This window comes from Hylobates moloch, unplaced genomic scaffold (genome assembly GCF_009828535.3).
Source record: "Hylobates moloch isolate HMO894 unplaced genomic scaffold, HMol_V3 SCAFFOLD_20, whole genome shotgun sequence".
NCBI lineage: Eukaryota > Metazoa > Chordata > Mammalia > Primates > Hylobatidae > Hylobates > Hylobates moloch.
The window spans coordinates 37,952,091-37,976,329 of record NW_026652295.1 but is presented as its reverse complement, the minus strand read 5'-3'; the positions used below and the strand labels follow the sequence as shown (position 1 = coordinate 37,976,329).

At 43.5% G+C, this 24,239-nt stretch overlaps 1 protein-coding gene across 2 annotated transcripts in view; it reads left to right on the top strand.

Moving 5' to 3' along the window:
- Positions 1-24,239, top strand: part of KIF6 (kinesin family member 6) — a 373,885-nt gene that overhangs the window by 285,927 nt on the left and 63,719 nt on the right. For both annotated transcript variants that reach the window (XM_058432302.1, XM_032141106.2), the window contains exon 15: positions 9,643-9,698. In XM_058432302.1, the coding sequence (XP_058288285.1) occupies positions 9,643-9,698 (56 nt within the window). The remainder of the gene's footprint in view (positions 1-9,642; positions 9,699-24,239) is intronic.

The following is a 24,239-nucleotide window of genomic DNA, read 5'->3' as shown; positions in this document are numbered from 1 at the left end:
TTACAGGCATGAGCCACTGCACCTGGCCAAAAAACATTTTTAAAAAGAACTAAGAGAGGTAGCTTAAGTAGAAGGGAAGTTGGTTTCAGGATGGGAAAGAATTGGCTAATATTATAGACCACAGAATAGGCCGATGGTAAGAAAGAGGTAGAGAAACAACAGGAAAAGCTGACAAAGCAAGGCTCCTGGAAGACAGGAAGGTAGGGAATAAAAGCTCAGTGGAGGTTAGCCCTGGAAGGGAGCAAGAATGGAAAAACAAATCAAGATGGGGCTGACATTGGCACATTGAGAAGAGGAGAGAGAAAATTAAAGATGACCTCAGTTTTCTCTGTGAAGAAGAAGTTGAGGTAGAATAGGAGACTTGAGGGTGATGATGAAGGTTTAATACAGCAGCCACAGGGAATGGGAAAGAAGGTAGACCCGGAAGAAGGAAAAAGAAAGGCAAACAGAAAAGCAAACCGCAATGAGGGTCGAAGGCCCAGCCTAGACTATCATCCTGGCTTTTACACTTTACCAGAAGGCAGATCTCAGCTCATTCAGGAATCCAGTGAAGGGAGTGGGAGTATATGGCTCTATCTATGGATGGCAGTCCAGCCCTTCCTGGTCAAAAGAACTACTTGCTTCCCACTGTGACCCAGCAATTCCTCTTCTGGGTATATTTCCCAAGAAGTTCTCATGCAGGTTTATAAGGGGACATACTCCAGGCTGCTGTGAGCAGCCTTGGCTATTCATGGCCAAGAAGAGTTGGAAACGTGCTGAGTATCCATCACTGGGGAAGTAGACAGGTAGAATAATGCCGATGCCCCATGAAGCAGGATGCAGCAGGTGGGAGTCATGGATTAGATGTATGCATACCAATTAACATAGATCTTAAAAGCACAGCGCTGAGTAAGAGCACATCATTCAGATAAATTACAAATAGATCCACAGAAAGCAAAGAAAAACATGCAAACAAAAAGATATGCTTTAGCAAAAAGGTATACTTTATGAGTCCCTGGTATACTTTATGAGTCCCAGATATACTTTAGCATACTTTACCCACAAGAATGGGAGCAGGGCATGGGGATAAAAAGGAATGAATGAGTGAATGAATAAAACAAGGGGTTAGGGGAGAAAATAAAGTGAATCCAGTGAAGCTGAGGACTGTCTCCCTAGAAAGGGGGACATATGCACATCTGCACAAATTTTAGCCTGTAAATGCAAGGGTTTCACAAGCCTTCTAATGCTTATCCATGTTGTGAGCCATGAATTTTTAATATGGCTAGTTGGATGTGTTGGGGCAGGATACCTTGTCTGTCTGAAGATAAGCATGTCAAGCTAGCTGCCTCATCCAAAACACTTCCAAAGAGCCTGCAGCCATGTCTATTCAAGAGGCTTCTTAGCTTACACCAGGGACTCGTCACTGGTTTCATATTAAAACAACCCACAGAGCTTTTAAAAGCTACCAAAGCCTGGCCCTGACTCCCCAGATATTCTAATTAAATTAGGTGCAACCTGAGCATCTCTTTTTAAAAAGCAGATTCCAGTAGCAAGTAGATTTGAAAACCACTGGCTTAGACAGTGTCCAGAAACCATGAGATCCAGAATCTCTAAGGTAAGATCCCCCAAACACTACAGGTTAAAAAAAAAATTACCAAGTGATTCTTACACGTGCTCAAGTCAAAGAACCACTGACTTAGGGAGAACATAGCACTTCATCTTTCTTATTCTAAAGTTGGCATTGTTTCTGGTTCTGGTTTGTAACCTGAGTTTAGGTCTATTTTCAGCAGGGATTTGGGTCGGGGGTGAGTGGGATGAGGATGTTGTGGTCTTCCAAAGCCTTCTAATATAGAGCTCACTTAACTCTGTACAGTAGAGTTCTGGCAACCCACGTGACAAATGTGCTTTTGAGTTTAAACATACCTAAGTTATGCAGGATGGGCTGGCAATACCGATGATCCCATCTTCCTTGTGGCCATAGTGCAAGGGAACTAATAAAACTCACACAAGCTTTCCTCTGAAAAGAGGTTTTCCCAGCAGTAAATCAGTCTTTTTAAATCAAATGAAAAGTCAGGAGACCAGCCCATATTTTTTGAAAAATTTCTGTATCTGTTTAATGTTCCTGTAATAGTAACCATTAAAGGACTATTTGGTATAGGGGATGTAACCCAGAACCTACCCCTTTCTTAGGATTGGAGCTCTTATTTGCATTGATGGAGAGTATTGAATTATTAGATATTATGTGTTCATAACTGCTTAAGGAAGGGGAATAAGAAAAATGTTCTTGTATGAAAACAAATAACTGCATAAGCAGAGTTTCAACAACAGACATCAAAGGAAGGCCTCACAGATGCTCAAAGGGTCACTTCCATGCCACCCTTACTTTAGGAAATGCTCTTCCAGTAACCCGGGCCCCTTCCACACATTTGCTTCCATTCCCTCTAGTGACAGGAAGGCCTCATGTGGCCCAACTGTGGGAAGACGGGCAGTTCTGGGAATACAGACACAGACCGGAGGGGGTTGACTCAGGGTGAAATTCAGTGATGGCTTCCTGCCTCATCTCTAAGCCTCAGCTTCCCAATAGACCTCAGCAACCAGGAGCCACCAGGCTAGACTCCCATTTCACCCCAAACTTCTCACATCAGACTAATTCTGTGGTCTGACCATGCTGGTGTTGGGACATTATGTTGGCAAAGTGCCACTAAATAGGGGCTGGAACTAATTGCCCCCACAAAAAAGCCTTGAATGAGTTCAGCCTCTCTACCCCATAGCAGGTAGGTTCTAAGCACAAATGTAGGGATTATTGGTGACCCACAATCTCTTCTGACTCTCTCAGCCCTGCCCCAGAGTATAAGAATTGATTTAGAGTTACAGGAAGGGACAGTGAGTGGTTCCCCCATCCCCTTCATTCCACGTTACTTTTTTTGGAAGAGACAGAGTCTCACTCTGTCGCCCAAGCTGGAGTGCAGTGGTGTGATCATGGCTTACTGCAGCCTCAACCTCCCAGATTCAAGTGATCCTCCTGCCTCAGCCTCCCGAGCAGCTGGGACTACAGATGCATGCCACCACGCCTGACTAATTTTACCTTTTGTAGAGACGAGGTCCCTCTATGTTGCCAAAGGTGGTCTCGAACTCCTGGGCTCAAATGATCCTCCCTGCTCCCTGGGCCTCCCAAAGTGCTGGGATTACAGGTGTAAGCCAATGCACTCAGCCCCATGTCCCTTAATAGAAAGGTTTTTCTTCCCCTTTCTCCTGCACCCTTTGCTGCGTTCACGGGGGATTTCTAGCATCTCTAAGCTCTGGCCCCCAGTCTGAGGAAGTTGTGCTGCCTGTATGTGACAAGAGAAATAAGATGTTGGCACATGAATAGGGTGTTCGCCCTTCGGTGAACTAGAGCATGTGAGCCAATTCTTAAGCAGGATCTTTCAGCAGAGAACGATTGCAATTCACAATCACAGTTTTCCAGGCATGACTCATCCCTATAGTATACAATAATATGAAGAGAGGCTGGAAACCCCATGCTTGGCAAATACCAGTACCCAGGCACTGCAAGCTAACTTTCTTTTGTGGCAGATTTTTCATACAAACTGAATCCATCAGTCTCAGAGTCCCATTCAATAACAAAAGAAGAAATAAATGGGGATATTAACTGCTATTGGAAATGAAGGTGTCGAAAATGTAAACTAAACAAGGCAAAGCACCCCTTCACTCAGTTGGATCCCTCTGACATAGAATCAAACAGCCATCTAAAACCAACAGGAAAACCGGACCGAGGGCGGCACCATCAGGAGGTAACTCCCATGGCGAGGAGGAGTTTCCTGGCTCCCATTAGACTTTCATTTTAACTCTTATGATTTTTCCTTTTTTAAATTTTTGTATTTACATCTTTTCTGCTGAACCAAAATGATAAACTCTGAGAGCAGAGATTAGATTAGAATCTTCTCAGCCTCTCCACAATTTTAAAAGCAGTGCTGGCCACAGGAGAAAAAAAAAAGGTACTCAAAAACACTTTTTTAGTTTGTGAATGACAATTTGAAATTGACTTTGAGAAATCTCGGCAGCCAAGAAAATGGCTGGAGAAGACTTTACAGCTTCCGAGAAGTAGGAGGATGCAGCAGGCTGCTGGAGTGTCAGGGGAGGAGCTGATCAACTGGAGGCGGGAGAGGGAGGCCATAGCAGGAGAGATGAAACAGAAAAGGAATACTAGTATTTTTTAAAAAAGCATAAGGGGAACAAAGGGTGAATCTTCATCACAATAAAGTAGAGGCAGCCAGGGTACAAGGTATAAGTTTATGGAGGCAAAAATGGCAAAATATAGACCCAGTCTTCTGTCCTCCTCTCTGACAGGGAAGGGTATTTGATGTTCACTCTATGAAAAAGCAACATATTAAGTTAGTTGTTCTAGACAAGAAAAGTAGGAAAGATATGATAGGAACCCTTTGCCCTCAAACACATATTGGCCCACCATTCTCAGGAAGCAATCTCAGCTGGCATGCCAGGGCATCTGGGTGCAGAGGCTCTTGGGGACTGAGTGGCTGATGAACACCAGCCCCTCTATTTGGCCCATGGGTAAAAGCAGCCACTGCCTATGATCCCTAGTGAATGGTGTGTGGGGCAGAGCCACCTGCTTCCCCAGTCATGATGAGTATCTCCGCCTGACACACGCCACAGCAGGATGGGATTCTTTCTGGAACTGATCTTGGAAGTTAACGTCAGATTCTCACTCAATTCCCCCATCCTTTTTATTCCCATTGAAGATGAGGAACTCAGCAACCATCTTGAGTGTCCTTGACCATTGCCTTGCAGAGATCCTTTCCAATCCTTTGGTTTGCTGATACAAACTATTATCCGTGGTTACTGCTTCCAATACACATTCCCACCTCACAGTCCATCACATTCCCTACGGGGGGGTTCCTACACTGCCAGGCCACGGTCATAATGAATTTATGACACACAAAACATATTTGCATGCATGCTCTTTCCACATCAACCCAGCCCTGACAGGCATCTCATTCTAATCCCAGAAATGAAGAGCCTGAGACCCAGTTGCTAAGAGGTGAGGTAGGCATTTGGTCCTACTCCGACTTCCAGTCCAGTGCTCTTCGCTTGTGCACTTTGCCTTGGCACACACACTTGCTCACGTGCTTATCTTCTTTTATTCTACAAATATTGATGGAATGCTTACTAGGTGCAAGCCCCTGTTCTAAGCCCCAGAGATAAGAGTGAATTAAGCAGATGTGATTGCTGTCTTCATGGAGCTTATCATATTGAAAGGGAAACAAACAAGTAAACAGGCAATTCACATACAGTATGCCATCTGCCTATGATGGCAGAAGTGCAGGGTGCTGGGGAGCACCTGGGGGTGTCATGCATTGTAGTTCTGCACAGTCCTGGAGAGCTATCCAGAGGAGGAGATATCACTGTGGAAACTGAGGGGTTAGGCAGAAATTAGTCAGAGGAAAAGACAGGCTCCAAGTAAAGGGGACATCCCCAAGATGAGAGACAGTGTGACACTTGATGAAATTGAGATTCAGGCCTGCCTGGGAAGGTGGTGGAGGATGGAAGAGAAGAAGCTGGAGAAGTCAGCAGGAGCCAGAGCGTGAAGAGGCTACTTTGCCCTGTTAGGGAATTTGGACTTTCTCCCAAGGTCACTGGGGAGCACTTGAGGAGTTTTGAGCAGGGGAGTAACAGGACCAGGTTTGCAATAAGAAGAATCACTCAGGCTAAAATGTGGGGACTAGCCTGCGGACAGGCAGTGCAAATGCAGGGGAAGGAGCAAGCAGTGGTTGCAATAATCTGGGAGAGAGATGGCAGCGTTCTGCTCTCAGGCAGTTGGAGCTAAGTGGAATGCTCTGATAGATATTGAGGACGGAGAATGGCTGAGACTCCAGGGTTGAGGGAAGGCGCTAATGGAGAGAGGGGCAAAGGGTGGTGTGCAGGTTACTGACATGAGCCATCCGTAAGTGATGGTGCCGTGCGTTGAGACAGGAACAACAGGAAGAAGAGGGGAGGTGTTCAGGGCAGGCGATTAGTTCTTTTTGGGTACAGTTGATTTTAGTTATCTTCAAGGTATCAAACAGGCTGTTGGATACCTGAGTCAGGAACTAAAGCAAGGCTGAGGTGGAGATTTGAGAGATGACAGTTGAGATAGCCAAGGAGATGCTGGCATAAAGGGAATGCCTATAGGGAGTAGGGAAAACGAGGAGTGGGCCTAGGACAAAATCCTGTGGATTATCAACATTCAAGGAACAGGCTGCAGAACACATCAGCAAAGGAGACTGAGAAGGAGGTGCCAGAGAGAGGGGGAAAAAGACAGAAGAGTCGGGGCCCTTGGAAGCCAATGACAGAGCATTTCCCCAGGGTCTGCAAGTACCTGCCTGGCACACAGTGGGAGCCATAGATGAGGAGGGCTGGGTGTTACGGGAAGCCAGGCTAGTAGAACACCAGAGCATTGCACTCCTTCTCCCTTCCAAGCCCAGCCCCTGCCCCTGCACAGGATTTTGTGTGCAGGTGACACGGCAGCCTGCCTGCATCCACACTGGAACTGCACCCAGCTACCTTACACTCCCCAAAGCCAGCCACACAACTAACGATGCCCTAATAGGAATGCTTTGGCACCAATAGAAAGAAACCCTGGGGCGCTCATCAGTGGTCCTGGCTGAGTTACACAACCTCCCTGTCCGTCCTCAAGGTGCAGCCTCATCAGCATAGCAGTGAGCAGCACCTTAGGATATTGTACAAGGGTGCAATGTACCCTTGGCCAGAAGCTGGCTCCCTGAGCCATCTTATGGATGAGGATGTGCCTTTTAGAAAATCAGGAGGCAGGAAACGCCCCCTGGTGAAGTTTAGGTGAGCAGAATTCAGATGGAGGGGCAGGAGGAAAGGGAGCAAGTGAGGAGGGAGAGAGACTGGGGCTGGCTGGAGAGGCGTGAGGATGCAGGTGGGCCAGAAAGAACGTGGCAGCACTGATGGGGTCACCCTCTTTCTCGCATCTTTCCTAACCGAGTTCTTAGCCTTCTCATCTCTCCCATCTCCTTTGACGCTTGCTCTTTCCCTCTCCACACTCAGGGTTGGGCCTTTCAGAGTTGGTCTTGACAACCAGGGATCAGGAACACATGTGGGTGGGGTGGCCTGGAGTGGTGACAACTTCCAGAGTGACGGGAAAATGGTCTCATGAAGACTGCACAGCCCTCAGACCACACCTCTCTAGTGGGAAAGCCCTTTTTAGCTCAGGACTGGGCTGCAACAGAGAGACAGGAACAGCTCGTGGCTTTCCCCACAGTTTCTGCCAGCTCTGGAGCAGGGCGGCTCTTTGGAGAGAGTTGACCACAGCACTCAGCGGCTCCCACTGCCAGGCCCCCCAGACACATCTGGGCACCGCCAAGGCTGGGGGACTCCATCCCAGGCCTGTCAGGGCTTCTCTGGGCAGCACTGCAGTGGAAAGTTCCTCTTCTGCTTATGTTATCTTCCTTTGCTGTCTGTACTCTGGTTTCCTCCAGCACTGATGTGAATTTCAGTGTGAATTTCAGCAGTTTTGCACCCTTGCTCTTGTATTTTCCTTATTCCAAAGAGTCTGAAGCTTCCAGAAGCCTATGAAACAGGAAATGGGAGGAGTCACTCGTTGAGCAACATGTGACTGTCAGATCCTATAAATCCTAGGTACTGGGGATGGACAGAGTAGTGATGAAATGGTCGTAGGCCCTCCCTTGGCAGCATGGAGAGTTGAAGATGGTCCTCATCTTCCGAATGGCCTGCAGCAAATGTCGCCTTATGCCTGCCCAGCAGCAGAGGCCGTATGAGCCCATACAGCCCAGCACAGTGACCTGTGCGTCATGTAAATGTCTGAATTGCATCAAGTGGAACTGTACTTCTCCCTGGAAGGTGACAGGCCATCACTGAGGAGAGGACATACATAATCTACGATGAGCCTGAACAGCCTTAATAAGGGAGCCAGGGGCGGAGTCCCAAGAAGCTAACATTGAGAAAAAGTTTAGTCCCCTTCCCTGGAAACCTCCTGTCCACAGTCCCTGGCCCAGCAGACAGATTTGGAAAATAGCAATGACATAATTCACACTTCTTTTCCATCCAACACAGAGCAGTCGTGGCACTCTGGCCTTTGCTTATGTTGTTCCCCTGCCTGGAATGCCCTCCTCTGCTCACTTCCTCCAGCACAATCCCAGGCAACTGAAGTGTTCAAGGATGAAACAATAGGATATCTGGGATTTGCCAGGATATTAGAGACAGGGAAGTGAGAAGAGAAGAGCGGGGAGGAGGAGGGGAAACAGTTGAAATAAAACTGGACAATTAATAAAATGTGATACTGAGTATGTTAGGGTTCATTCTACTATTCTGTGTATATTTGGAAATTTTCATAATAAAACATTTTCTAAAAACTCCTGTGGATCCACAAAACCCAGGTCACTCCCACCTTGTACGTGAAGCTTTCCTGACAGCTCCCCACTCACTCATGGACAGGCCACTCCCTAGTCAAACTCTAATGGCATGACTAGCACCCGCCAAGGCACAGTCATTTAACTCAGCCATGTATTAGGTGCTTGCTTTCATAGGCTTTCAATTGTCTCTTTAACTTCATGGCAGAAAGGAGAGGAGGGAAAGCAACTAACATTTCATGAGGGCCCACTATGTGTAGGGACTGAACTACATGTTCTCACACAGGCTATGTCCTGTCTGCTTCTCTAGCAGAAAGTTGGCTCATCCTGGGTGTCTCATAAACATAGGCCAGAAACATAAAAGAATCACTCACTAAACATTAGCACAACAATCTGGTAGACTAGCATGAAGCCATCAAAGGCATGCATCTCATAATATAGGGAAGGACTTGTGTTATAATGCTAAGTGAAAAAAAAAAATCAGGGCACAAAATCATATCTGTAGTATGATCCCAACCCTATAAAAACTGGCTCTATAAAAGACGGGGTGGATACGTGTATCAAATGTGCTTATTTCTGGGTAGAGGAGTACTTGAGAATTTTTTTCTTGTTTTTATATTTTCAAAATCTGGCTTAGTAATGGTATATAACAGGAATCAGCAAACTTCCTCTATAAAGGGCCAGGTAGAAAATATTTTCAGCGCTGTAGGCCACGCAGCCTCTGTCACATCTAGTCGACTCTGTCTTGTAGCGTGAAAGAAGCCACAGACAATGCGTCAGTGAATAGAGGTGGCGGTGTTCCAGGGCAACTTTATTTACAGAAACAGGCAGCAGGCTGGATTTGTCTCATAACCAGCCATAGTTTTACAACCTCTGATATATTATTTTATAATCAGAAAAAAGTTATGTAAGTATATATTCTTTGGTTATAAGATCTTGGTATCATAATCAATAGAACACAGCACAGAAACCTTACAGCCAGGCTTTATTCTGATATCTTTGCATCATGAAATAATATAAATTAAAAGTCACAAATGAGAGACTATGAGAATACAAATTCTGTGCTGGATAGAGTAAAAATTAACAATACCTATAATTAATACCAATTTTCTCTCTATTTTTAAGCCTAATATATTTTACTTATTTAGATTTTTCTTTTGTGTCTTTCAATGAAGTTTCATCATATTTTAGTGACCTCTAAGAAATCTATTATTTTTAAAACATCTTGTAGGATGAACAGAAAAACTGCAATTTTCACTTTTTTCCCCTCCAGATTTTCTGAAGCCAAGGCCCTGGGAGAAAGTATAAATGAAGCAAGAAGTAAAATTGGTAAGCAGATGATATTCTGTGAGCCTCTTTCAGAAACCATTTTCCTGGTGAAAATCAGGTCATGATGTGCCTCCCGATGGCCATGAAGCCCAGTTTCAGGACAGCCCCTGCCAAGGAAGCTACTTTGAGAGCCTTCCCTAGGAAGTATGTGATCCCTCCCACCACCCAGCAGGAAAAGCACTTTCTTTTGTCTAGAACTTCAACTTTTCATCCTCAGGCAGACCTGAGCTCCAGCATCCCAATCAGAGAGTTGTGCTTTTCCCTGGTGTTTTTCAGCAGTAGCTCAGCTAATCATAACTTCACGGTTACAGTGAGACGTCATTTGGTATTTCAAGTATGGTGAAACACGCTTACACCTCCCAAAGCTTCTACTTAGCATATTTGGCACAGGTACGATATTTTAGCATCATTCAGTAAGCCGGTAGGAGGATAAGAAGCAAAAACAAGCCATCGTGCCTTCCCAGGGTGGAGGCTGCCACGGAGGGCTCCCCCTTAGGTGAGTACCCCTGCAAAGGTGAAGTTAAGGCAAGAGGCAACTCAGTAAAATGTGCCTCAAATTCTCTCTTTTTTTTTTTTTTTTTTTTTGAGACAGAGTCTCACTCTGTTGCCCAGGCTGGAGTGCAGTGGCGCGATCTCAGCTCACTGCAACCTCCACCTCCCAGGTTCAGGTGATTCTCCTGCCTCAGCTTCCCATGTAACTGGGACTATAGGTGCATGCCATCACACCCAGCTAATTTTTGTGATTTTAGTAGAGATGAGGTTTCACCACGTTGGCTAGGCTGGTCTCGAACTCCTGACCTCAAGTGATGCACCCACCTCGGCCTCCCAAAGTGCTGGGATTACAGGTGGTGAGCCATCACACCCAGCCTCAAATCCTTTTAAAAGTAAGAGGACAATGTTTTTTTCATCCCAAACTAAAAGAGACCACAGAGACCCATCTCCCAGGCTCAGGGTGGCTTCACAGAGGCGATCCCTGTGCCTCACCTCTGTGCTGGAGAAGGCAGCAGTTACCGGCTCACAGCTGGCCCGCTGGGTCTCTCTTACTACCCCCTTTTCTCCGCCTACAAGTGAGGACAGGACAGAAGCCACTGTGAGTGCCCCCTTTAATTTTTCTAACAGAATATAAAAATTATGATAGCCTCAGTTTGTCTCGGTCAGTAAACAGGAGCCCCACAGTCCCCTCTGTGGCCTGAGACAGAAGGGGCTGAGGCAGCCAGACCCAGAGCCACACCCAACAGCCACACTCAGAATCCTTGTGTCTCAGGGGTTCTTGACCTAAGGTCCAGGACCTTGATAGAAGAGAAATGCCCCTGTATTTTTACTAACCTCTAACTGAAATGTAGTACCACTTCAATGATGAACCCAGTGGAAGTCAGGCTTTCATGTCACACCACAGAGGGGCAGACGTTGTAAAATATCCTTTGTGCTATCAGTACAAAATTACAGTGGTTATTAGACTCACCATTAGATCTTTTTATTTAATACATTTATATAAAAGTACATAGATATTTCTGTATCACAAAAGGTTTTACAATTTTAATAACTATTTCAGTATAATTGGTTTATCTTAAAAGCCTGTGTATTTTACTTTATGCACCAAATTATTATCCTGAGAAGGGGTCCATAAGGTCATCAGACTGCCAGAAGATCGCAGGTACAAAAAAAGATTTCAAACTCCTTTCTTCACCTGGATTCCTGAACATCCTAAAACTGCATGAGAAAAACTGGGAGTTAGGAATGTTTGTATTTTTCTGAAGATAATGTCCATCCATAGCTTATCTGATTCTCAGAGGGTCCAGTCACCCACACCAATAAGGAAATTGATTCTAGGCTGATCTCCTTCAGGTGGGAAGGCAGACACTCTGCTGGGGGGCAGCCCAGTCCCAGACAGCGGGCAATGATAGTCTACTTGGCTTGAAGGGGAGAAGGAGGGGAAAGAGGAAGCTGACTTTAGTGGAGCCAGGGCCAATTCGTCAGCACCCCCTTACCTCAAGGGACCCGGTGGTCTGTTTTCATCCTTGGAGGGATAAGAGAGAAGACCTTTTATAAACTGCTTCTCCCTAAGAAATAATATAAAGTTTTGCTCTTAGAAAATATCTTACTCTGTAAACCAAAATAAAACCATTCCAACATTAATGAAATAGACTAATGATGGAAGGCGCCAACTGACTATACTAATATACTTAGTTTTTCACTCTAAGTACAGTGGAAATAACTACAAATTCCCCATCACCGTGGTGCAATCATGTATGTTGGTGGAGCAAGTTTGCCACATTCTGAAGATTAGGCAGGTTGGGGGCTGCCTTAAAAGCTGCACAGGTGTTTCCTGCCCAAGAGCCAAGGGCCGACCAACTGAGGGCTGTCATTGATCTGCCCAGAGAAGGTGTCTGCTTATCATTCATGCTCAAAGGGCCCAGATGTGTTAGGAGAAGATCTGGACAAGTAAACTTTTGTTTTATCCAGAAAATAACAAGCATAGCTCACACCAACATTGAGATTCCAGATTCCATTGCTGCCAAGAACATAGTTAATTCAGTGATGCCTATAAAGCCAGGACCGGTCTTCATTTCACTTTATGCAAATACCGAAGCAAGACCCATCTCCTGGCCACCCATCTTTCAAATTGTGCTCTAATCCAAGGGGCCCGGGTGAGCGGGTCATGGAGACTCAGCCGCGTTACTGAATACCCCTCACGGTGCTTGACCTCAGGGAGTAGGCTGCCATCACGGCATCTCAGACACCAGGTTAGGACTAAGGAGGAGGAAGGTGGAACTTGTACACACATTTAAAATTTCCACGGCAACCTTGAAGGACACAAGTTTCTGGAAATTTAGGATATGAGTGAGTGCATTTTTCTTAGGGAGAAATGAAATCAAATGGAATTTGCAGTCCCCAAGGAGTCCTTCAGTGAATCTAGGAGGCAGGAGGCAGGAGCATGACATGAATTTGCCCGGTCTGCACGGGATGGTGACTCAGCTCTGCTCCCAAACTGGGCTACATCCTGCCTCTGGACCCCGAGGCAAGATTGAGATGCCGAGGGGCACACGTGTAATTGGCCTGCAGAGAAGAAACAAAAGCTGTATTTGTGAACTGCAAACCAGTCAGCCCACATGTTTAAAATTCAGGTTGCCACTGTCTCCTGGGGTAGTTTGTTTTTCTCTGACATTGTGATCCACAGCTGCCTCTTGAGCTGCCTTCCTTCTCCAAACTCCCTAAAGGCTATCAATGTAGTAGTGGCTGTATAATATCTAATTTGCATATGGCACCATCAGTCAGTCTGAACTTCCATATAATGTCCTTTTCTTAAAAGAAGCCAACCCGACTAGGTAGATAAACTCTTGCCACAAACTCCTTTTTGTCTTTCTCTAGACGCCATTTACATCAATCCTGATGTTGAAATAAGTTGAAATAAGAAATGGGAGGAGTAACCAATTTAAAATCTCCCTGAAAAATAATAAGAGTCTGTGTTTCTGTCGGAGAGCCATTTTTATTATATCTACCTGTTCCATATACAAGATGATTAGGCTGCTTTTCTTCACATGGGCTGGGGTTTTGCACACGTTCATTTACACCCTGCTTCCATCTGTCATGTCTCTAAAAATGCCACTGAGCCCAAAGTGGGAAAAGAAGTAGACTGCTTTAGAGGCAGTGGCATAAGCCAGGCATGGTTTTGCTTACTAGAATCCAGGCATTAGTTTTTTCACATCACTGTTCTACCACTGGCAGCATTGTCTTTGGCAACAGAGGACAATGAATGGCTGTCCCCTGGCTTAAGGCCCACTCCAGACTAGTCCTGAAACGGCTGCCTTGCAGGCAGGTAAAAGAGCTTGACTGACACCTCTTGGCACCTCTTCATCCCTCCACAGACCCCTCCAGGCCTAAATGAAAACTCACATCACAGGAGCCTGCACAGTAGGTTTTCACTAGTGAGGCACTCGGCAATCAATTCAAAAATCACAGGGAATGTAATAAAAGAAGCTGTTAGTGAGAGGCAAAGGAAAAGAAAAACAAACACTAGAAAAGCTAGCAAAACATTCTGGAAGTTTTCTTCCCCCTACTCCAAATTCAAAGAACCCCCCAACCCACCATTTGACCAATGCCCTTTTAAAAAATGTTTCTCTTGTACATTTGGGATTTGGGAAAATCATTTCTCAGATCCGGGTCTCTGTCGGCAGAATAAACCAGACTGTTTTTGCTATTTGTCAGTTCTGTGCATGTTCTGTACTTAAGCGTCATTGGAGGTTTACTTTTGGACCTACCTCCTGCGTGTCTGCTTCTTGTAACTTTTCCTGGAGTAACGAAAAGACAACATCCAGGCTGTTTTGCTAGATTATGATGACCCCGATCAAGTATATCCTTTTGTTACTATTTGTTGCCAGCTCCAAATTACAAGGACAACACCAGCAGTAACAGCAGCCTTCGGCATTTATTGAGCACTTACTCCGGGCTGGGCTGAGAACTTGACCTATGTTACCTCATTTAATCCTCATAGGGAGGAGACACACCTGTAAGGTGGGTTTTACCATATATGTCACAGATTCTAAGAGACACAGTTTTTATACTCCTAACACCTGTGTTGTCGGGATGCATTTAACCGTCCCATTTGGCCTTTTTTTTTTTTTTTTTTTTTTACATTTTAAAAATCTCTGTATTGGCGATTGGTCTTCTAGTTGACATTGTCTTAGATTCTGTGAAATATGGTATTTTCGCTGGTTTATAGGGTTTGTTTTTTTTTTTTCTTTTGAGATGGAGTTTCACTCTGTCGTCCAAGCTGGAGTGCAATAGCGTAATCTCGGCTCACTGCAACTTCCACCTCCCGGGTTCAAGCAATTCTCCTGCCTCAGCCTCCCGAGTAGCTGGGACTACAGGCGCCCACCACCACGCCTGGCTAATTTTTTGTATTTTTAGTAGAGACGGGGTTTCACCATCTTGGCCAGGCTGATCTAGAATTTCTGTCCAACTCCAGAACTTTTTAATCCTATATATGATCTCCATCAATTCACACTTACCTGATTTTGACATTGTCTTCTGAGTTTAAATTTCTCTCAGTTGTTATTCAATTTCCCTGACTCTTTGGCCTTTATCCTACATGATATGCCCAACAAAAGGCTCAAACTAGACCCTAGCTCAGGAGCTTTGAGCATAGTCCACGAAAATTAAAAGGCTCTTTGTAGCGTGATTAATGACGGGTCATCTTTGGCACTTTGGGGCCCAGTTGTGGGAGTGAGTGGGGCTGAAGTCCAGCCTGCCGTTGCTCTCCCTCCCATGTGCGCCACTCAGCGTCGCATCTGCCCACCTTTTTCTAGTTTGCACAAAGGTCCCCCATGGGCTTGCAGCAGCCGTGGTAGGATTCGGTGTCCCACATGTGTTTCAACTATCATTTTCGGTGGTTTGGAGAATAGAGGTGAAGGGTTGTATTTTCAGGCTGTATACAACTCCAACTGAGTGAGTTTACTGATGCTTCAAAAAATACAAGAGAATTCAAAGCATAAATGTAGATGTGGTTTAGTAGGAATAGGTGTAATGAAATATTTATGCTTATGTACCAAAACCAGCACAAATAAGGACTCAAGAAAGCCTGATTAAGGGCAGGCAGAGGAGTCATCGGGGACCAGAAAATAAAAATGTATTACCATAAAGTAAAAAAAATTATATTCTCAAAAGTAAGAAATATAAAAGCCAAGATGTCATCCCTTCCCTCAACCCAGCATTTCCATGTCAACATTATACTGTATTTCCCCAGTAATTCCAGATACCTACAAGAATAGAAAGGGTTCAGAGAAAAGCAGGTAAAGAGAAGATTTAAAAGTTACAAAGTAATTTTTGATTTATTAAATGATTCACCACATTTATTTTCAATAACAAGCTCTGCTAGTGTACTAGAGTATTTAGTCTGATTTTTAAAATTACATTTATCAAAAACTTCAATTAATTGTTTGTACCCAATTTGCATTGGTTACAATGTTTGACTGTAAGAATAGAAGGAAATGTGTTGTCTCAGGTAACTGGGGAATCTAAGGAGTACAACTAGCTTCAAATGCATCTCTCTCTCCTCTCTTCTCCTCTCCCTCGTCTCAGTTCTGCTTGACTACGTTGTCTGACAGCCTCTCCCCAGTTCGTGGCAAAATGCCCCTGGAAACTCCAAGTTTACATGGTCTTTAGAATTCGTAACTTCGTTGAAAGGGACCTTGCCCAGCAACACTGGCAAAAGTCACTGGAGGGACGAATGATCGACCTGGCTTAAGTCATGTACCCATCTCTGAACCAATCCCTACAGCCAGGGGAATAAAATGCTCTGATTGACTAGGCCTAGATCGTGTCCCCACTCCTCAGGCAGGTGCTTAGCCCATCTGCACCATATAAACTGAACAAAATTTTTAAAGAATAGAGCAGGTATCTTTCTCCAAAGGAAGAAATGCTAAGCACACAAAAATGATGTTTACTACAGACCTTACAGAAATTTATCTATGGCCTGAAATAAGAGACATCTGTAAAGCAATGGGAGGTAGTTCTTATGAGAAAAGACAACAGTTAGACTTCTTTATCCTGAAAAAAAGAAAGCTGTGAATGGGGAGCTTAAAGATTGGATTTAAGTATAGGTGCTATAATGGAACAAATACAAAATGGTACACAGAAAAATCAGGGATTATAGGAAAATTAAGACTGGGGGAGACCGCTCAGAACCCATGCTGCTTTAACTGTAACAAAACCAATTACAAACCTATTAAAAATAATGATATAAATGGCATGCTAAATTCCTAATACATAAGGAAACACAATCTATTATTAAAACATCAGATTTTTTTTTCTAAAATAAGGTTATCATGATAGAAGAGGATTTAAGGAAGGGTTGAGCTGCTGAGAGATGGAGGCATGAGCATCATGTGCAGAGATGGGGGACAGCAGCACGATAAGCCCCCCTAAGAGACAGCACCCAGCCATGCTGGACCACGAAAAGGAACGTGGAGGCAAGGGGGCTGCAGTTCAGTCCTGCATTTCTCCACAGCTTCCTGGGCTCGGCTGTGCCAGCTTACTTTGTATTCAGTTGCTTTTAGTTGGTGGTGCAAAATTTTAACATACGAGGAGAAAATCCTATGTGAACAAATAAGACTATGTATTACACTGACATCAGTTCCCTGTTAACCAATTGCATATGAGATAATTCCTGTTAAAGAAACATGGTTGTAAGAGAACCAACTGTATATTACTTGATGACATACAGAAGGACCGATAAATTATAATTCAGCTTTAAAGAGACTCAAAAAAGGAAGAAATAATTTGCAATTGTATTGAAAATTTATTTGATCATGTGAAAGAACATTTTGACAAGAAGGTAATTAAATGATAGAGATCATGGGACTCTTGAAAAGCAAGACACAAAAGCATCTTTCTGAGATGACTCAGGTATCTAGAGATGAAAAGAGCAAAGATGACTTATTAAGGTCTCTCTGTAACAGTTCAGGTGTCACTGAAATTGCAGAATATTCCAAGACATGAAGTTATCTGAGTAACAACCCATAACCAGTATGACTGATATCTTCATGAAATTTAATGTTTTGCTGTCATAGTTTGGAGATCAAACAAAAAAAATGATTTGGAGCAAGTTGGAGGGCTGTAGTGTACATTCACTAGCAAGATTGAACACTAATAATTATCATATATAGAGAAGGGAGCAATGATTTGGTTGGAATGCCACCAAAAAAAGATGGATGGCTACCTTCCAAGAGTCCTGACAGAGTAGTCTTACCTTAGTGAGTGAACCAAGGTCCAAGACCTGGCTAGGAGAACAGAGGAAGGCTGACCCATGCCAGTCCAATGGACTGCAAATCAGAGAGGCAACTTATTTATTTACCACGGTGGATGTTCTTTTATAGGCAGGAAGTCTTAAACCACCTCTATCCATGGCACGTCCTCCCAGGAAACAAGCTAGATTAGTTGTTGAAAGGCCGATAAGTGAGCCTCTCCAAGCACAAAGGGAATCAAAACAGAGAAGTAAAGAGTTTGGAGAGATAGGTTCCCATGCTCACAATTAAGCCTCACAAGGCTTCCATTGCTCACAGCAGTGAACATTCCTGCAGCAGTGATAGGCCTTGGTCCAGTCCCTGCCTTCTCTGGACAGTGCCCACTCACCATTGCCAACCTGACTCATCTGTTCTCCAGGCTGACCAGCCTCCTTCTGCACACGATACCTGTTTTGCCAGACACAGTAAAGCACCATTTGTGAGGCTTCTTCTTACTAAACCATAATTTTATCCCACTCCTACCTCTCCAGGATGAACCACAAGTCACTTTGCATAGGATTTGGGGTCACAGAAACAATCACTTCTAGTTTGGCTCTTTTGATTTTAGAAACATAAACCTGATGAGCTAGCTCAGGGTTAGGATACATGTGTGGTGATGACAAGAATCCCATTAAGATACGATTATAAGATCTGAGGCCCCTCCAAGCTGTAATAGGAGCTGGAACCAGGACCTGGAGAGCCAAGAGGACCCAGGGCGGCCTTAGAGCCTAGCGCTGCGCCTCCAGGCCTCCCTCAGTGCCTGTCGCTCCCTCCGTGCCTGTCGCTCCCTCCGTGCCTGTCGCTCCCTCCATGCCTGTCTGCTCTTGTAACCGGCTGGCCCTGCTGACCATAGTCCCGCTTCCTCCTGGCTTTGGTCTTCCCTGGTCCCAGCTGTACCTGAAAATATCCTTTAATATTCAGTCCCCAAGGCTACTGAGCTAATTATCTGCTTATTTCTTAGCTCAAAGGTATGAGAAAGAGAATCTGACTGGACCAATTTGTGTTTTCTAGGTCTTTAGGACAGTGGCTGCTAGCAGGCTTAAGCATGTGCTGCTTTGGGGTCAGGAACCCACCTCTGGTCCAGGAAACTATGACCAAGGAGGAAAAGAGGTCTTGTATGTCAGAAAGTGGCCACCTAGGCAGCAAAGGGGAGGAAGCTCTCTCTTTTAAAAAGGGTGTAGGTAGGACAGGTGCAATGATTGATATCACATATGCTCTTGGTTTTATCTCAGGGAGAGCTGTGTGAAGATTTTTTGCTAGTTCAGCTCTTATTAGGTGACGTCAATTCCTTAATTTCCAGGTTCTCAAAGAAGCAACTCACTATTTCCCCCTTTGTTTTACCAGTAATAATAGTGACTAGTAAGGTACATTATAATTTACAGTACATTATTATTTTTCATACAGTCAAATCCATTGATCTTTTCTTTTATGAGTTCTTCCATTGCTTTCATACTTAGAAACGGTCAATGTAATAACAATAATGGTAGGTTGTTCATCGTCAGGGATCTGTTTAATACCTTCCTAAATTTACTTATAGGGTTTTTTTATATTGTTCAATTTTTCACACTCAACTCATTTAGGATTTATTGTAGAATATGGTATGTAAGCTGAGGCTCTAAGTTGAATCTTTTTCAAATAACCAATTTTCTCAACACCTATTTCATTTTAATGAAATGCCTTAAAATGAAATTTCTTTCCCTTATAGGAGGGTCATTTCAGATTTTCAGAAGGCAGCTGATGCATTCTAAGTCTCATCGTAGCAGTAATGTACATTCTTGACATGATAATTTTCATTCAAGTATTTCAAAAATAACTTTGCCAGCAGATATTATTATCTATGTATCAGAATAACCCTGCAGAAAAGTGGCAGCTTTATATAAACCAGGAAGCTCCTGGATGCAGAGCCACAGGGTCATGTCGGTAAGCGTGTGGTCCCTCCAGGCTGAGGCCCTCTCGGCACTCTCTAAAGGGAAGAAGATGCTCTTTAAATACACCAGCAGGAACTGTGCTCCGCTGACTGATTTGCCCAGGGCAGATAGTTGGTAATTTGTTGTTTCACTTCTAAGAAGGAAAAGTGTGTTTTGTTGTCTTGTATTGATTAGAAGGATGAACATTTATAGCCGGGACAGAGGTGGGGAAGAGGGTTTTGTCAGTGATGCTGAACAGGGAATACCTGCAAATAGCAGAAGGTTTGCTGTGTCTCTTGTCAACTACTCTGGAAACTCTGATGAGTCCCCCTGTTGAAATCCACCGAGAGCCTCCAAAAGCAGAATACACAAGGGTGGGAATAGCCCTCCTCGCAGCCGCCATTCCACTCAGCATGGAGATGGCCTCAGTTTGGTGCTGGCTTCGTGTGGTAACATGTCCTGTGGACCAGACTGGCTCTCTAACACATAGTCTGCACCAGAACTTATTGAAGTCAGCCTAAAAGTATGCATGTGCAGCCCTACAGCAAGCTGTTTGTTAAAGCACAGACCTTCAGAGGAGATAATGAAACACCACGCAGACACTTGTCCATCCTCAGGGACTCAGCACTCCCCTTCTGGCAGGTAGATGACTGCCACTCGGCAACATTGAAAAAGCAGGGATGTTCCCGAGCACATCTAGGCTATGTCACTGATCAGGCATCTCGTGAACAAAAGCCCAGCCCAGGCAGTTTTGGTGGCGAAACTAGTAACAGCAGGACCCTGGCAGCTACCTGAACAAGGCCAAAAGGGTGGCCAGGGACAGGACAACTAGGAGTGCCATGGGGACTTCCCAAAGTCAGGTGTCAACGCCTGGACAGAGATAGGATTGCCTGAAAAGACTGGCGGCAAACAGAGAAGCCCATTGCCAGTGATTGCGTATCTAAGCACAGACTGTAGGCCAGCAAGAGTCAAAAGAAGTAGAGTCCCCATCATCATAATAATAGCTAACTTTGATAGAGGCACTATTATTACTATAATACCCCTACTACAGATGAAGAAACTGAAACTTATGAATATTGCTCAATAATACACAGCCAGTAAGGGATGGAGCTGACAATAAAGGAAAGAGGCAGAGAGATTAATGGGAAGAGGACTAAGTTAGTCAAGGGAGGACAGACCTTCCTTCCGTATGATTTCCTTCCTGTGTCCATGATTCTCATTTTTCAATTCCCACCTGATGAGAACACGGTGTTTGGTTTTTTGTCCTTGCGATATTTATTTCATCCATGTCCCTACAAAGGACACAAATTCATCGTTTTTTATGGCTGCATAGTATTCCATGGTGTATATGTGCCACATTTTCTTAATCCAGTCTATTGTTGTTGGACATTTGGGTTGGTTCCAAGTCTTTGCTATTGTGAATAGTGCCGCAATAAACATACGTGTGCATGTGTCTTTATAGCAGCATGATTTATAGTCCTTTGGGTATATACCCAGTAATGGGATGGCTGGGTCAAATGGTATTTCTAGTTCGAGATCCCTGAGGAATTGCCACACTGACTTCCACAATGGTTGAACTAGTTTACAGTCCCACCAACAGTGTAAAAGTGTTCCTATTTCTCCACATCCTCTCCAGCACCTGTTGTTTCCTGACTTTTTAATGATGGCCATTCTAACTGGTGTGAGATGGTATCTCACTGTGGTTTTGATTTGCATTTCTCTGATGGCCAGTGATGAGCATTTTTTCATGTGTTTTTTGGCTGCATAAATGTCTTCTTTTGAGAAGTGTCTGTTCATGTCCTTTGCCCACTTTTTGATGGAGTTGTTTGTTTTTTTCTTGTAAATTTGTTTGAGTTCATTGTAGATTCTGGATATTAGGCCTTTGTCAGATGAGTAGGTTGCAAAACTTTTCTCCCATTCTGTAGGTTGCCTGTTCACTCTGATGGTAGTTTCTTTTGCTGTGCAGAAGCTCTTTAGTTTAATTAGATCCCATTTGTCAATTTTGGCTTTTGTTGCCATTGCTTTTGGTGTTTTAGACATGAAGTCCTTGCCCACGCCTATGTCCTGAATGGTATTGCCTAGGTTTTCTTGTAGGATTTTAATGGTTTTAGGTCTAACATTTAAGTCTTTAATCCATCTTGAATTAATTTTTGTATAAGGTGTAAGGAAGGGATCCAGTTTCAGCTTTCTACATATGGCTAGCCAGTTTTCCCAGCACTGCATAAGTGATTTATGGATACATTTTGCCATAGTTCGAACAATACATTAATATACATAGCAAAATGTAAGCAGCCCACACATTTTCTGTCACCTACTACCAATCATGCCCCTGCCCCAGAGGAGAGTAGCCACTTTCAACAATTTGATGTATCTCCTTCCATCCTCTTCTGTGCATTTGGAGAGAAAGAGAGAGAGAGAGAGGCACCTATGTACAAAGATATCTTGTTTTGTTGCATAAATAGGACCGTAAAGTATCATTCTGCCCCCTTGCTTTTCTCATTTAACAGTATGTTAAATGAGAAACTCGCCATTTTTCTTGGTGAAATAAACTATGTAACTACTATTAACTACTTCCTTGTAACAGACATTTCACCTTTTTTTCCAGTTTTCCTCTATTACAAACAGTGCATGCATTTTTGTGTACAAATGTGAAAGTTTCTTTGGGATAGATGAGTAGAAGTAGAATTAGGGGGAGCAACAGTATATGTGTATTTTTAACTTTCATGACTACTCCCCAGTTGTGTTCCCAAAGAGCTTCATTAGTTTATATTCCTTGCAGTGTGTGACAGTACTCATTTCCCTGCATCCTTGCTTGTACATGGTCATATCAGCCATTTCAGTTTTTGCCATTTGGAGAGCAAAATTTGGTATTTCATTATTGTTTTCATTTGCATTTCCCTAAGAGCTGGTGAAATCGAATGCTTTTTCATGTATCTCATATTCTCTGCCCATTGGTTAGTCGAATTTCTCTTTCTGACTTGTAGGAGCTCTTTGTGTCCTCTGGATATTAGGCCTTTGTCTATAGAATATGTAGCAGGTGTTTTCTTCCAGTCTGTCACTTGTTTTAATTTTCTTTTAAGATTTTTGGAAGAACCCTAGGACAGATGCTTTTTTCTGTTTTTCAAGTTGCTTTAAATTGGGAGGTACTGACTCTACCTCACTATAGCACTGGCCCAAGGAAGATATGCAAAGTAACCTTGGTCACACTGCACTGATTGTCACTAAAAACATGTCCAGATCAAAACTAGAGATGGTGATTTCAGATCATTTGTTTCAGAACCACTAACCACTACATGAATAAATGACTCCCGCATACAGATGGTTAAACCTTGCACCAGACCAGAAGTCTGATGATTTTACTGCTGAAAATGTATGTTTTGTAATGAGGTAAAGACTGATTTTATTAAATTAATCATTACTAATGATGCATGAATATTTTTAAAATTTAGTTGTTTTGCAAAACAGCATATTAACACATGTTGAGATGATGCTGAAGTCTAGAAAGCATCCTGATAAATAACTAGAATGTAGCAGTACCTAGCAACTCATTAGCAAACACCAGGATCCTTGGGTACTCCTTTTTGTTGGAAGACAAAAGCAAATAATTAAGGAATGACTACAGAAATGGATAATGTACCAAATAAACTCAACAGGCAAAAAGACATCAAGGGGCATCTTAATAGGCAAGGGACATCAAAGATATAAAGTTTATAAAGTGCCTGCATCAGTAATCTAAAGCAAAGCCAGGTCTATTTTTGAAGGTTATGAAGCAATGTATTTTTTGAAGTAAATACTGCAATCTTGTAAAAAGGAAAAATAAAAAAACCACAGCTCAAAGAAGGCTTATTGGAATTTGTGACCTGAACCTGATCAGGCTGATTGTCCGCTTAAACAGCAGCAACAAAAAACTCAGGAGTCTTTTTTAGAATTTAAATAAGACCCTGAACATGTTCTGGATATGATCCAAAATTACTTGAAGCTGGGCACAGTGGCTTATGCCTGTAATCCTAGTGCTTTGGAAGCCAAGGTGGGAGGATCACTTGAGGCCAGGAGTTCAAGACCAGCCTGAGCAACATAGTGAGACCCCGTCTCTACCAAAAAAAAGAAAAAAGTTTAATTAGCTGAGCATGGTGGCACATGCCTATAGTCCCAGCTACTTAGGAGGCTGAGGCGGGAGGATTTCTTGAGCCCAGGAGTTTGAGGCTGCAGTGAGCTATGATTGTGCCACTGCACTCCAGCCCGGGTGAGAGAGTAAGAACTCGTCTCCAAAAACAACGAATACTTGCAGGTTAAACAACACAAATCACCTGAGACTCAACAAGAACGTTCCAAGATAAACGAGAAATATTTTGAACTTAAGGAAAATAAAAATAAAATCAACCAAAACTTGTGTGCTGCAGTTGAAACAGTATTTAGAGGGAAATTTATAGCATTCAACACATATGTTGGCAAAGAGAAAAGATCTAATCAACAAGCTTAGCTTCCATCTTAAGAAACTAGAAAAAGAACAAAAATAATTCCAAAGCAAGTAGAAGGAAGGAAATAATAAAGATAAGAACAAAACTCAATAAAATTCAAAAGAGAAAAACAATAAAGAAAATCAGTGAAACCAAAACTGGTTCTTTGAAAAGATCAATAACACTGATAAACATCTAGCCAGATTGACAAGGAAAGAGAAAACACAAAATAACCAATACCAGGAACGAAAAAGTGGATATCAGCCTAGCAAGGTGGCTCATGCCTGTAATCCCAGTACTATGGGAGGCTGAGGCAGGCAGATCACTTCGAGACCAGCCTGGACAACATGGTAAAACCCCATCTCTACCAAAAATACAAAAATTAGCTGAATATGG